The sequence below is a fragment of the Triturus cristatus genome, chromosome 8 (genome assembly GCF_964204655.1).
Source record: "Triturus cristatus chromosome 8, aTriCri1.1, whole genome shotgun sequence".
In the NCBI taxonomy this organism is placed as follows: domain Eukaryota; kingdom Metazoa; phylum Chordata; class Amphibia; order Caudata; family Salamandridae; genus Triturus; species Triturus cristatus.
Genome location: NC_140591.1, coordinates 404,767,435 through 404,780,937, shown reverse-complemented (window position 1 = coordinate 404,780,937; position 13,503 = coordinate 404,767,435). Strand labels below are relative to the sequence as shown.

The window sequence follows — 13,503 nt, the reverse complement described above, 5'->3', positions numbered from 1 at the left end:
AAGAACAAGAACATAAACAAGAATAAAATTGTTTAGTATATTTTTTGTACATGTTTCTGTTATGTCACTTATGATAAAGTTGCTTTTTGTATATTGATATGGTACTACTGATATACGTGGTGAATGTATTGTTAATGATAGTAATAACGATACAAGTTTGAACACATTGCATTGCACCATAAGGGCAAGTGAACAGTGCGTACCACACACAAACAGGTTCTCTTTGTGGTTTGGTTGAGAATGTTTCTTAAGACTGCCACTAGTGTCATTTTGGGGTTTATTGTTGCTAATTCTTGTGGTTAAGAGATGTAGGCATGTTGATGAAATACACAAGAGTCTTGCTATATTTTCATCCAGCAATTTATGATAGCTTTTCGCTGAGAATGACCGACTATTCTGCTTATAGATGTATGTTCACTGGAACAATAGATCAAAAGAGGTTTGCTGCACTGATCATCGTTGCTGGGCAGTCTGTTATGTGCTATATTCCTGTTTTTCTTGATACTGGTGACTCCAAATTATGGTGGTTATGTATGGGTTGCCCCAGCATATGCTGTTCTGTTAAGTAGCTCACAATGTAAAAGTGCGCTACTATTTTAAACTGAATTCCTGTATAGAAGTATGATCCTTGGTGTGTTCTTGTACAGCCGATCAGCTGTGCTATATAACCCTTTGCTTTTTCTAGGTTTACTGATCTTCCCACAAGACACAGATGCTGTAAACTAACAGAGTGCTGTTTAAGAGCGCATATCAAAGATATAAATGATGGTCGAATGGTGGTTTGCACTACATTCAATTTGAAAAACCAAGTAGCACAACGTAGATGGCAAAGTAGAACAGCAATTAAAATATTAATTGAAGTTCTTTTTTCTTCCTGTACAGGAATTTATTTTAGCTGAAGACTACAACAAAATGACACCAGCTAAATCTTATCTAGGTAAGAATTTATGCATTTTTGTATAGCAGCGGGGCAAGGTGGTATAGGATGATGCATGGGAAAGGAGGAAGCAAACCCTAGCCAAGGTTTTTGTTTGTTTCCCAGCAGAGCATTTTCATATTGCACTGATGTTTAGATGTTTCGTTGGAACTGTCCATTGTTGCATTGCAATGTTCTGTGTAACTGTCTTTTGTTGCACTGCAATTGCAGGCCTCTATAAGCGACAGCAAAGTTATGTGTTATTGTACTGATGACGCTGTGATAGGTAGAGATATCTCTCCTTTCATGTTTATTTTGTAAGTTCACACAGGCTAATATCTCTCATTTCACATTGCCATTGTAAGGTCGCATATTTGATATGAAATCTATCTCTGTTAGTCTGTCACAAAATCTATACTATTTGAGGATAAAATCTGTTAGAGCATAGCTCTCTCTTCTGTGCTAATGTTGCAGATTTCCATAATTGCCAGCAGGTCTACTTCTGATTGTGTCTAGGGTACTGGCTCAGACATGACAGCAGAGATCTGATCCCCATCACACTGAACTTTGCACCGGCTCTTTCCTGCAACATCATTTTTTTGTGTTATGTTGAGCCTCGCATCTGTGACAGTAGAACAGTCTTTTGTTAAGCCTAGTCTACTTGCTCGTGATCATTATCTTTTGTTGCTCTGGTCTTTCGGTGCTCACATCTATGACAGCAGGGTTATTTAGTTTATGCAGGTTTGTGGCCTTCTCACACGCATGGTGGTGGCTTGAAGAACTCCTTGCAGCAGCGACTTCTCCACAGCGTCGCCCCACTTAGTGTAAAAGGAAAAATAGGATAATAATGCAACGTTAATAACGTTAGGTGATTATCATTTTATTTTTCTGTAAGGAGCACAAGCCAGGTTATGGCAGGTTGGGGTTGGGCTGTGTCACAGAGAGAGGGAGCAGTAGTGGAATAATGTGCACCATAAGTGAGCACAACGGTTTGGTCGGTCATCTTTTGCCAGCCAAACTCTCATGCGCACTTAGCATTTCTTATCCTGCTGTATTGCACAGCCGGGTGGAGAGAACATGCACAGGCCCCCACTCCGTCTGACTGCCGAACCAGGCCGCTCAGACCAATCACAACACTGCTGTCATGCTGGTGACAGTATGAACTAATGGTTGGTTCTGTCGAGAAACGTACAATTGCTTCAGAACGCTTTGCATTTATCCTGGCATCTAGGGAAACCAGTCAATAGCATACAGTCAACATTGATTGCCACACAGACAAAAGATGAGATTGTTATAAGCTCAAAATGTGCCAGATATATTGAAAATAATATACTTTATAAAACAATACATACACTAATATTCAAAGACACAGGACTGTTCAATGACATATAATGATACATACATAAATACGTGCTATATACAAAGTACATTACATAGAACGCAGACCGGCAGAGAGTGAGCTAAAAAGGACGGCCGCTGTGTAAGCATGCAAGTCCGAATCAGCACTCTACGAGACAGCTGCTTGATGACTCTGGGTGACGCGGAAACCGTCATATCCGAGCTTCTTGGTGTTCATGGGAAAGCGGACTGGTTAGAACGTGAAACGTATATTGACAAAAAAGTATGGGCCTCCTGTCTGTTGAAATGTGAGGACCGAAGTGTAATCCTCCACAATAAATCAAAAGTGCCTGTGGTTTATTTGGGTGACTATCAAAACAATAATAATGGGATTATATACAACCAGCTGCCTTTCGATGATTACCACACATTACTGTCAGTAATGATAATGTAAATGTACCACCTAACCACTATACATTTATATACAATTCTATACAAGACACACAACATACTAGGTGATCATAGCGACATTGTCAAGAGTACACAAGTATGAAGGACATAGCTTATGGAAAAGCACAACAACAATTGCTTTAATTCCATGAGTCATTGAGCCAAGATATATCGATCCACGCATGACAGAATGAATGCATGTTAAAACAATACAATACTACTTACTTAGCACTAGATGTCTAACCCATACAGAGTAGGCAAACATGTCTCAATATCTCCTCAGATTCATTCAACCCCTTATTAACCGTATCCAGCAAATGTGTCTATTTGCACTCGCGTAAATTGAGAATGGATGCCAAGTCTCCTCCTCTGGGGTTATGAATCACTTTTTCCATTGTCCATAATCTTAGACTGTAAGCAGTGGCTAGCACATGATTGCAGTGTTCAACTAGGGGTTCACCCTGTGTGTTGCAGCGAATCCTTGAGCAATGTTGAAGGATTCTGATCTTGACTTTCTGCCTGGTTGCCCTACATAAACCATATTTCTCAGGGGCATGTGATTACATAGATGACATCTGTAGAATTGCAATTTGTATGATGCTTAAGTGTATATTTACGATTGGAGTACCTGAACTCCTTTTTCTCCAGAGCAAGGCCTTGCATCATCCGCATTTGAAGCGAACTATTAGGGGTGGTAGTAACAGCTGGGCCCTAAGGTCAGGGGTTGGTTGTGCCCCAAATAAGAAATGACCACAAAAGCCTGTGTCAAATAAGTAGTACTGTATTGTTTTAGCATGTATTCATTCTGTCATGCGTGGATCGATATATCTTGGCTCATGCATTTACGCCTGCTTTGAACGCCCCAGGGCACTTTGGTAATTCCGAAGGGGCTGTAGACGTTTGTGCGCCCGTTCTGTAAAACTGAAAGGGCTGGCGCACATACAGTGCCTGTGCTTTCTCAAGAGGGCATCTCCTCATTTGCAAATGAGGGAATCCCTTTGCCTCTGCGCCCACGCGTATTAAAGAAACAGGAGCAGAGGCAAAGAAGATGTCAGAGGGTACACTGACCGTGCGTCTCCTGATAGCAGTCCTCTGGAAGGGGTCCTATGGACCTACCAGACATCCCCTTGCAGGCGGGTGCAGTCGCTTACTGCACTCACCTGCAAGGGGATCTCTAATCCCTTTTAAAAGTGCAGTCGGGTTGCTGCCTGCACAGTGAAACTTTGCTCTGTTTTTAATCTGAATACGCTGCCCCCTGGGAACCTCATTCTATGTAAAAGGGCGTACTTTCCCTGTTGTATGTGGGGTGCACCTGTTTTAAGATGTGACGGGCGCAAACTTGGATAGTGCGCCCTATACATAATAGGTCCTCAGGTGGATATTGGCTCTTTGTATGCACTCTTGTATCAGTGTTGTTTATTCCAACTCAGCTGTAACTCTCATCAGCTACAACTTCCCCACCTTCACAACAGCTGCCAGCGCCCTATTTCTCAAGTAAAAAGACACACACTAGGCCCGCTGGAGGAATAGAACTGGGTGGAGGCCCTGGCCTCCCCACGGGGGGCATCCATAGCTGTGCGTCTTCGCCTTATTCAGTTTAAGTATCTCCATCGGGTCTATTTCACGAGGGTCAGGCTCTGGAGGGCGGGATTGGTGGCCTCCCCGGTGTCTCCGATGACAGCATGAGGAGGGCACTTTGCTGCATACTATCTAGTGCTGCACTGCCCTAGCACGATTTTGGCGGGGAGTTTTGTCGTGCCTCTCTGAGGTGCTGGGATGGGACCTCCCCAGCTCCCCAAAGCTGGTCCTGCTGCATGTGATGGACAATATAGGAGGGAACATATACAAGCGCCATCTTATGCTACTGGGGTTCACCTTAGCTAAGCGGGACATTGCTAAAGCGTGGAAGGCTCCGAGGCGCCATCGGTGTCCGTTTGGAAAAATGGCATGGATTTCTGTATGGGGCTAAAAATCCCTATCTTTGTGGCCAGGGGGTGCCCACTTAAGCATTCTAAAATTAGGCGGCGATGGGCAGAGTATCGAGGCCTGGAGTTGGAACCCGTTTCAGTAGCCAGGCCCACGGACTCGGCATCCCTCCCGTTATAGGGGATATGTAACCTTGCCCTGTGGATGTAGGGGTACTGTGTCTAGACAGTTGTGAATGTTTCCTCTGGTGCTGCTTTTGGGTAGGCTTGAGTGCGATGGGGGGGTTTAGGGGGTTTGTTTCTTTCTATTTCTTTGGTTAATATTGCAACTGTATTGCTCTCAATTTTTCCTATTTTGCTCCAGAAAGTGTCAGTCATTTCTGTGTACATTTTCTTTGCATGAGTTGCTGGGTGGCAGTGCTCTGCAATATCTTTGTTATTTTGGCAAATAAAATCTGTTTAAAAAAAAAAAAGACACACACACACATGTTTATTAAATTCTTACTACGCATGCGAAGCCCGGGCCAAGGGCGCGCCCGTCAGAGACCAAGGGAGACCGGAATGGGCCACCCCCTTGACGCTTACAACTGGAGAACATCCGCCCCGTAAGGTACTGTTGACTCTGCTATTTGTCTGTTTCTGCCTATCTCCCCGTAACATATGGCGAAACGGGCCAAGCGGAAGGATATGCAATCAGGCGGAGGGGGACTTGTGGGGACTTTAGAAAATAAACGGAGGAACGAGCCATGTCTGCGGCTTATCTGTGTAAAAATACGGGAGATGTAAATAAAATCGCATCGGGTCTGTTTATGCGGGTGTCGGGACCTCTAATCTGCCTGGAGAACTCACTTACTTGATAAGAGACGCTCAAACTCGGAACCACCTATTTGGAACCCTCACGGACCGCATCTTGACACCCGGATAAACAGACCCGATGCGATTTTACTTACATCTCCCGTATTTTTACACAGATAAGCCGCAGACATGGCTCGTTCCTCCATTTATTTTCTTCGGTTCTTTCTCCTTTCAACTTTTGCTCATTACAGGAGTACGAGATACCCACACCCCCTCCGAGACCATGGGGCACATTTTTGCTTCCTAAAATGTATGTAATGCTTGCAATACTTTGTATGTGTGTTTTATGTATTGTGCGTCGGTATCACATGTTTTTTAATTCACTTTACTCACTCTAGAGGAACTTTCTTTTAAGCACTGAAATGGCATGTAGAGTGAAAAATAATGCGAATTTCTGACCCACACAGGGGCACAGAAACAGAGGATCCTACCAACATTTAGGTTGAATGTGTGCGCAGTGATTAACATAGACGAACCTGAAAGGGACGTAAAAGGTTTTGTTCCCTTAACAAATGCTTGTTTTATGTACCCTACAGATACTACATGACAATGCTCAAACGTATGTATATACTAACGCATGCTTATTAGTTGCTGCATCACTTAATGTTTTTTCATCTCAATTGGGTCTACTAGGAGTGGTTTACACAGGGCTGGTCCCTGTGTGGTCCTGACAAAGAGCTTGGGGAAGCTCGAAACATGTTGACAAGATGCTAGGTACACCTAACCCATTATAGCTAGGCCTGCCAACATTCTACCCCGTTTTTAGATTATACTAACTAGGAGCAAGAATAAAATTATTTGGCCCACTAGCTAGGTATTTTTAACACTCACATTAGCCCACTCCACTACACTTTCTGCACCACACATAGTTGTCACAACAGTGCTCCTACGTAAATCCGCAATTCGTAGCACGCCTCAGTCCGTAGAGGACTGAGATGGCCCCAATGATCATGTCACCGTGGGAAACCCTGGTGAGTGAGGGGACTCAAGAAGGAAAATCTTTTCTTTCTTGGTATTTTTGGAACTCAGGTTGAGTTCCGATACCCCTCATTAAAAATTCAGTGTCTTAATCTATCACATGGCAGTCAGATGGAGAGGGATAGACTGAGACCTGTGGACCAGGGTAGGAGGCTTAGATGGGCCCAGGTAGACGCAGCTGAATTTAATGCCGTTTTATTTAAAAATGGGGCTAAAGATTTTAGTGACTGCTTAAACCTGGAGATAAGAGGGGCAGATCTGATGGAGGTTTTCTTTAATATCACGATCAGGGTCAGTAACATGTTGAAGTCAACCACATCGAGATGTATAACGGACAGCCCGCGGTGGTTTGACTGTCACTGTTCGCTGGCCCTGAGGAAACTGAAGGGGGCACTCAAGCAGAAGCCTAGGGATAGGGAATGGGTGCGCGCATGTTGAGCATCCTATAAGCAAGTGGTAAAAAATCGTAAAGGCCAGTTGCAGCGTTTAGCATGGGAGGAACTTGTGGATGCAGCCCAGTTGAAGGACTCCGCACGGTTCTGGAGGACCATCAACAGTCCGTGTTTCTCAGACCCAAATAAATCTGGGCTAAGTGCGAATATTCTCCCTGAACATTGGAGGCAGTATTTTCAAGGCCTGTATAACCATACCATAGATACACAGGAGGAACTGCAATCAACAGTTGGTTTAGCCAGTAGTGGACTGGTCTCTTTTTCTCTAGCAGAAGTAAGGGCTGGAATAGATGGCCTTACTAGACATAAGGTTCCAGGACCAGACGGGATTCCGCCCGACCTCTTCAAATGCAATACAGAGGTATGGGCGCCCCTATTGACAAGGGTGCTAAATGCAGCAATAAGTTCCTCAATGCCAGGTTCATGGTTGTCTACAATTATCGTGCCCATTTTCAAGAAGGGGGACAGGGACAATCCGCAATGTTACCGCCCAATATCTTTGATTGATGTATCAGCAAAGGTTCTGGGTCGGGTAATTTTAAATAGGCTGATGGACTGGGCTGAATCCACTAATATAATCACTGACGTTCAATACGGGTTTTGCCCCGGTAAATCCACGGTAGCTCAATGTTTGAATCTTTACCTCATCACGGCCAAATATACATTAGCGAAGGAGGAGGTCTTCTATTTAGCGTTTATGGACCTCACGGCGGCATTTGACCGCGTGAACCGGAGAAAACTGTGGTCCCTGATGGCTAGTCAGGGTGTAGACATAGCTATAATTAACATCCTGCAGTCTCTGCATCAAAATACCTCCGCCGTGGTAAGGTACACTCAGGAGGGGGACATCACAGATACATTTGTATGCTCCAGTGGGGTCAGGCAGGGGTGCATATTGGCACCTTTCTTGTTTACGTTGTATATCAACGGGTTGGATGCCGCCCTGCGCGATATCAAGACAGACCTGCCGAGGATAGGGGAAAGCGCAGTTCCTGTTCTGCTTTATGCTGTTACTAGCCCGCACCCCCCCATGGGTTGCAGTTGCTAATCGATGGCTTTGTGAGGTTTATGGAGTCTGGATATGTCCCCGAACCTCACAAAATCATATGTGATGGAAATGGGGAACAAGAAAGGGAAATCGTACAATTTCTCTATTGGGGGACACATACTAGGCAAAGTCCCAGCATTTTCCTATTTAGGAATAATATTCGACGGCCGATTAAACTTTAAGCATCTATTCGACAATAAAGCCCTGTCCCGGATCAAATCTACAGGTGCAATTATGAACTATGGTCAAAGACTAGGGTATTGGACTCCGGACGTGATTTTAAAATTGTACAATTCAATCTGCTGTGCCAAGGTCTTGTACGGAAGTGAGGTCTGGGTATTTGTAAAGCTCAACAATCTACAAAGGGAGGAAAATAAATACATGAGGCGCTTGTTGAGGATACCGAGCAGCACCCCTGCTTTTTTAGCGCATGAAGAACTGGAGGCCGGGTACATCTCGGATACTATAGCAGTTAAACCCCTAGTATTCTGGTTAAAAATTTGGCTAAGCGAAGAGCTTGGACTGACAAGGATGGTGGTCCAGGATGGTCTCACACTGGCCCACGCTATGAAAATCCCTTCGTTAAAATATGTGAGGGATGGTTTTCATAACTTGGGTCGCTCAGCCCTGCTCGCCGATATAGTCACTATAAGCCAGAAAGACAAGACTGACATTAAAATACTGTATTTAAAGTTCAGGCAGTCACAACGGGAGACTACCGAATTAGAAAAGGAGTCTGTTTTCTGAAATTATATTTTAGTGAAGTCTACCCCGACTATATCACCTTTTGACCAGTCCTAATGAGAGGTTCTTAATAACTCGTTTAAGATTAAATTTGATAGACCAAATCCTGGAATCTCCAGGGGGTTTTATGAGAAATGTAGAAGAGAGAGGGCCCTGTGGCTGCGACGACCTGTTCCACAGGATACTTCTCATTTTCTTTTTATCTGCTCATATTATACTTACCCAAGGAGAAGGTTTTTAAAGACTTTACTCCGGAATACTGTTATTAAGCAGATTTGTGTTTCTTTGTTATTTTTAATAATGTCCTCAGATGTTTTCACCCTCCATTGTGTTGTAAATCTTTTAAGGATTGCATTTAAATTAAGAACCTCAAGAGGGATTTGTAATAATCAGAATTGAGTGTGTTGTCACATCTGATCTTTGACAATTTTTATGGTGTTTTAGAGTTTTTTTATTTTAAAATGTGTATGTAATGCCTTATAACCTAGGATGTGGACTATAACATTAGCGGAGATATCAATATAGGGAAGTAATTTGATATGTTTAATTCTGTTTTAACATTGTGAATGCTTTTATGATTTATCTCAAATCGAATAAAGAACACTATATATATATATATATATATATATATATATATATATATATATATATATATATATATATCCATCCAAAAGCTAAGTATGTGCCTTATGCACATGTTCAGCTCAGCTGATTTAACTTCTGTATCTTATTTTCTAAAGCCTGAATGGCACATCCTTGAATCTTCCATTAAATCGTTTCATACATGTGCCCTTACCTTGGGTGCCCCAGTTGTATTTGACATACCTATTAAGCAGCCACCATCAATCAAGAGTAGGCTCGGAGAGATACCTTATTTATTCACGCAGTTTGGTAGAGCACGGACCATGGTCTTGGTGGTGTAGAAGGGTTGTACAGATTCTTGCGGGGTGAAAGTAATGCAAATTATTGTGAATAAATCAGGAGCGGATGAAGAAGTCCATAGGGAAGACAGAATATGTGCATGCAGGGCTTTCAGAACAGTTATAACTGCACTCGTAGCATGTAAGCATCCAGTTGTTTCCAAAGAGCAAATGCGGATAACAACATTACCATGGTTATCCTTGATTCGAGTCATTGCTTGTATAGGGCTAACCATGGCTTCACATGGCCCATGAAGGATAACCACTTATCCTTGATTCGAGTCATTGCTTGTATAGGGCTAACCATGGCTTCACATGGCCCATGAAGGATAACCACTTGACCTTGCGATTGGCTATCACCAGAGGGTTGGCAATGTCCAAAGAGGAGGGTTGTAGCGATAGCTGTGGTTGTATGGGTTTCAAATGAAGTCGAGTGGACAGTCTGTAGCTCAGAGTACTTGAGTTAATCATGTGCTTAAAGACTTTATCTCTTTTAAGGTTTGGCTTGACAGCACAGTTGTCGCTATACCTTATGTGACTTTTACAAGATATCGGTTCACCTGAGTACAGCTTTTGGTTTGGCAAAAGCTGTGCTTCAACATGAAGATTGCTTACCTCCAAGCAGCTCTGATCATTGTTTTTTATATCAAGATGCATAAGCCAGGCGTCTCTCTATTATTTTTATTTTTTTGCTACAGAAGGCTCACTAATGCATATGGTATTGAATTTGCCTTTTAGGTCACACACCTCCCACAGCAATGCTATTAAGCAACATCTCGTATATAATTATGGTGTTTGTTCTTCTCTGGCATCAGCACAGACATGAGTAACACTGTCAGGAAGAATGTGTTGCAGAATTGCAGTCACAGGATCCACACCCCTTCCTTTCCTGCCATCAACTTCCAAATACAGTTTTGTGTTAGATCAGAATTAAATGCTGGGCTACGTTAATCTACTTACCTTAGCTTGGCAATCTTTGGAAGAATGGTGTTTTTGTTTTCCTAAGTCGTCAAATGAATACGTGTATTTGATCTTTGATGTTAGATGTGATCTGCCATATTTCCTGTAGCTTGAAGTTTAAATGGTTCTGATAATTATAAAAAAAATACCTTCATATTTTATTGGCGGGTGACTGCAGGGTGGACGGTAAGTGAGTGCTAGGTGTATAAGTGGAGGGTGAGTACAAGGAGATAGATGTGTAAGGTGAGAAGTGTGTGTGATAAAGGTGAGAGTTGTGCAAGTCCAGGATGAACAGTTTGTGTGCAAGGTGAGAGGTGTGAGTGCAGCATGGGCACGGTGTGTGCAGGGCGACGGTGCATGAGTGCTGGGTGAATGATAACTTTATTCAGTGTGAGTGTGCAGGTTGAGGGATGTCGGAGTGCAGGATGAAAATGTCTTGCTGTAAGTAAGTGGTGTGTATGTATGAAGTGTTACAAATGTGTGTGTGTGCAGGGTGAGCAGTTACTGTTCAGTGTGGGTAGTGCATACGTGTACAGAGTGGGATGCATGATTGTGTGGTGGATGAGACGTGTGTGAATGCAGGATGAATAGTGAGTTGAGTAATGTTTAAGTTGTATGTGAGTGGTATGTGAACAGTGTCAGTGTAAAACCAGTGGTTACAGATGGCAGTGGTGGTTTAATTGGTAGCACATCTATTCTCTTTGTGCATTCAATGTATACGTCCAAGTATTGGTGCCCCTTAAGGTTACAATGATTGCACCCCACTACCTAAGGTGCCAAAACACTGGAGCCTAATAGGACCCAGTGAAAGCGTGAAGTAAATATATCAGCCTCGGCACTCTAATTCAATTATTATATCAATTCATATAGTTATTTAGCACAGATCAATTCAAAGTACCCGCAGGACATCAATTTAGTTCTTGTTGTATCAATTTAATATGAATATATCACAAAATCTTAAATCACAAATTTAAAATTTAAAACACAGTAGCAGTGTGGTTGGGAGTAGACAGCTTGGTGTGGTAATCTTCCTTTTAAGCGTTGAACCGGCAGCCGACACGTGTTTCGTTTCTTAGAAACTTTTTCAAGGCATCAGTTGTTGTGTTATATGGGTGACACACAGTATTTGTGTATAAATGTCCAAGTCTCTAGTATGGTACTCGTCTTTCCCCTAAATGTTTTTAGATTCTTTGTTAGAAAAGAAGACCGCGTCACGTATTTTTCCTATTAAATCCACTGGTTATTTATTAGTTTTAGTCGTCACAAGGTCTTGGGCTATGATATGTCCCTTTTCTATTTGAAAATGCCTCACGGCGCAGTCCTTCTGAGTTTCGACATGCAGCTGCTAATAAACTAATAAATAACCAGTGGATTTAATAAGAAAAATGAATCCGGGTTTGAGCAGAAGACCTGTTGCAAGAGCAAGCCTGAACACATGTTCCCAGCCCACGTGGACTTTCCCAAAAACATGGAAGGCGCCATACCAAGACTGCCCTGAAACGAAACAGAAGCGAAGAGGTAAGGATAAATACATTAATTAATTAATACATTGCTGTTACCTCAGACATACTAAGTGCCAAAAATGTCCTAACTGAGCTTGTGTTAGACCCGTAACACAATCTTCAGTAATAGCTAAAATCATTAAATCTCAGTTTGACCTTAGTCTTATCAGACTTTAATAAAGAGCTTGGTGCATGGAACAAGGATGACAATCCTAGCTCATCAAACATACTGGAAACATATCATAACCATGGAATAGAACAACCACTGTCAAGGTTGAGACACTTGAGTATAATCAAGACTTGGTTCTTAATGAATAATAAAATGGGAGCTGGAAGGGGGAGATAAAGCAAGCACCTACAGATTTGGTTCTCCTCTAATGATATGGCGGAGGGATTTGAAAAGCTCCAAACTCCTACCCCATATAAACCTTTAGAAACACTTTGTGCAATATAAATTGTTATAAATGGTGCAATTGATCCCTTCCATTTCGCCTTAGGCAGATTAAAAAGGGCCGCAGCTTTTGTAGCTTGTGAATGTGAGGAGCCAGAGGAGTCAAAAACAATACCAAGATAACAAAAACTGTTAACACTGGTCAAAATGTGCCTATTGACATGCAGTGTCTAGGACCCTTTCTTGCCTGTGCCGTGCGCCATAATATGGGATTTTCCATAGTTGGTGGTTAGGTCAAAGCTGCTCATAAAAGCCACAAAGGCCTCTGCTAAGGCTTTGGTAATCCGGGCTAAGAGAACTGCATTATCTGCGTAAAGCAGAGCAGGTACCAACAGATTCTTAATTCTCGGCACATCCGTGATTACACTCGACAAATGTGAGCTCAGCTTATTTATGTAGAGGATGAACACATTAAAGGAGCCAACATACATCCTTGGCTAACCCCTCTAGCCAGTGAAGAGGAATCCAACATTTCGCCTGTAGGACCATATCTCACTTTAGCTGTGAGATTCTCATGCAAAGTGGATACTGAGTTTTCCAATGCAAGTTCCAACCCCAGTTCCAAAAGCATTGACCATAATTTGTCTCCATTAACACAGTTGAATTATGTGAATAAATCCATAAAGGCCGGGTACAGTGGGCAGCGCCTAGCAATGGTGTATTTGCCTATAATTGGATGCAAATTCAGGCACTGTTCCACTGTACCCAGTCCTGTATGTAAGTCAAATTGGAAAGGACACAAAACCTTGTTCTGAGTAGCCCATACTCTTACCGATTGAAAACAACCCTTCCACAATCTTGGGAGTGCTATCAAGTATGGAGGTTGGACGATAACATTTAGGCAAATTCCTGTCCCTCTTTTTAAAAATGGGGACTATGGTGGACACCTTCCAAGAACTCTGGATCTTGTGACAAAAAGAGCTTTTGAAAGTATTAAAGAGCAAGGGACCTAGAGATTAATGTT

At 42.6% G+C, this 13,503-nt stretch overlaps 1 protein-coding gene across 1 annotated transcript in view; it reads left to right on the top strand.

Annotated features, from left to right (window-relative positions):
• WDFY2 (WD repeat and FYVE domain containing 2) overlaps window positions 1-13,503 on the top strand; it is a 514,044-nt gene that overhangs the window by 222,013 nt on the left and 278,528 nt on the right. The window contains exon 4 of the mRNA XM_085621796.1: window positions 883-937. Coding sequence (XP_085477922.1) covers window positions 883-937 — 55 coding nt within the window. The remainder of the gene's footprint in view (window positions 1-882; window positions 938-13,503) is intronic.